This window comes from Vicia villosa, linkage group LG1 (genome assembly GCF_029867415.1).
Source record: "Vicia villosa cultivar HV-30 ecotype Madison, WI linkage group LG1, Vvil1.0, whole genome shotgun sequence".
Lineage (NCBI taxonomy): Eukaryota > Viridiplantae > Streptophyta > Magnoliopsida > Fabales > Fabaceae > Vicia > Vicia villosa.
Genome location: NC_081180.1, coordinates 210225652 through 210227330, shown reverse-complemented (window position 1 = coordinate 210227330; position 1679 = coordinate 210225652). Strand labels below are relative to the sequence as shown.

General features: G+C 30.9%; 1 protein-coding gene across 1 annotated transcript; it reads right to left on the bottom strand.

The window, feature by feature from the left end:
• Positions 1-307: 307 nt before the first annotated feature.
• On the bottom strand, positions 308-1162 carry LOC131594321 (DNA polymerase-like). Its single transcript, XM_058866420.1, has one exon. The coding sequence runs from the start codon at positions 1160-1162 to the stop codon at positions 308-310; it is 855 nt and encodes a 284-aa protein (XP_058722403.1).
• Positions 1163-1679: the final 517 nt, after the last annotated feature.

The following is a 1679-nucleotide window of genomic DNA, read 5'->3' as shown; positions in this document are numbered from 1 at the left end:
TGTAAATATAGGATATTGCATCATTACCATTTTTCTTTGCATCCTGTCTTCTTTCGAATATGTCGATAACAAATTGATCGAATGGTGAACTATTATTTTGTTCAAACTGAGTGGTGTTATCTTGTATCCTATGGTGCGCACATACTTTAATTCTTCGCTATAAAATACACCAACGATCTCTCCTGAGGGGAATAGAAGAGTAGTAGTTTCTTTATCCCTATAGGGAAGAAAAGGTCGTGTAATATTAGGGCATACAACATGTGCCTCTATAAACCCAAACAAGTTGTCTAAATTTTCTTCAGCCCAATTAGCTTTTCAGGTTGGGATTTCCAGTAGGCATTGAAAATGACTTCATTATAAAAGGGTATAAAGAGTTAACGTCGTAATATAAAATATTATTTCCTTTTGGCATATAAACATCAGCACGACCACCATAGTATCCACGACGAATGAATGTATCTTCGTTAATATTAGGTATATAGATAGGCCATATGTTAGGATCGTAATAATTAGTACGAAAGATTGCTAGTGCTAGTGATGATAATGTTAAATTATTCAGAATATCTATTTGGTAAGTATTCCACAATATATCTTGAGCCTTAAGGATTATCCCACCCAATAAAATGATATCCTGTTTAAGATATTTTATCAATTGATATTTGAGTGAACTTAGATTATCTAGTTTTATATCGTCATGGTTGATTGAACCCTTAATTCCTAAGTGAGGACAGAGATTTTGAGCTAAATCTTTAAGTGAACCCGGGAGCAGAGTTAAGGAATCCCTTAGATTAAATATAAGTTTATTATCATTAAATACGGCAACCTCGTATAGCCTATTGTTCCTCATAAGTGGTTTTATTGTGTATTTCTTAGCATTTACAACCAAATGTTTTAATATCATTATACCATCGAATTTATAGAAGTTGTGGAAATAGACTGATTTAACCGATTTGTTTTGTCTAACAACAACTACTAAACGTTCTATAAAGTAAGACAACATCTTTTTACTCCTTTCATGGATATCCTTATGAGTTATGTAACTTTCACTGAAATATGTCTCAATCATATTATAACATATATCATTACCGGGTCTTACTAATAAGAATCCAATAGCGTAAGGGACATGTACTTCCGTGTAAGGGTTTTGTTCTTCCTTAATCATAATAGTTTTGGTATCAGCAACAATGAAATGCTGCCTTAGCTTATCACTTGTTTTGAGTGCTGTTATAAATTTACTATAAGTACGCTTCTTTTTAGATGCTCGTATTTTTTGCGGTTCTTTATGTTCAACAACAACAATGCTGTTTCAGCTATCATATATCAATTTTCCCACCTCTTCATAGGACAATAAAGGTGATTCGCAAGGTCTTCGATCAGAAAGATATATTCTTATAATGATAGTTTTTATTTCAATCGAATCGTATATCTCACTTTTATTTAATATAAGTTTATATAATTGGTCAAATATAGGTAAATTATTCCAATCTTCTCTAAAGGTTATAGCTGGACCTATAGTAAAAGGTATATCATTATCTTTAAACAATATAACATAACTAACAGTGAACTTACCATATTCAAACTTAGTATTATAGTATGCATATTTTATTAGTAACATAACGGACATTATTATCAATAAAATATCATTAGACCTTAATACAATTTCATATTTAATATGGGAA

Excerpts from the sequence above, each read along its gene's own strand:
- LOC131594321 (XM_058866420.1), bottom strand. The coding sequence starts at position 1,162 with ATGATTAAGGAAGAACAAAACCCTTACACGGAAGTACATGTCCCTTAC.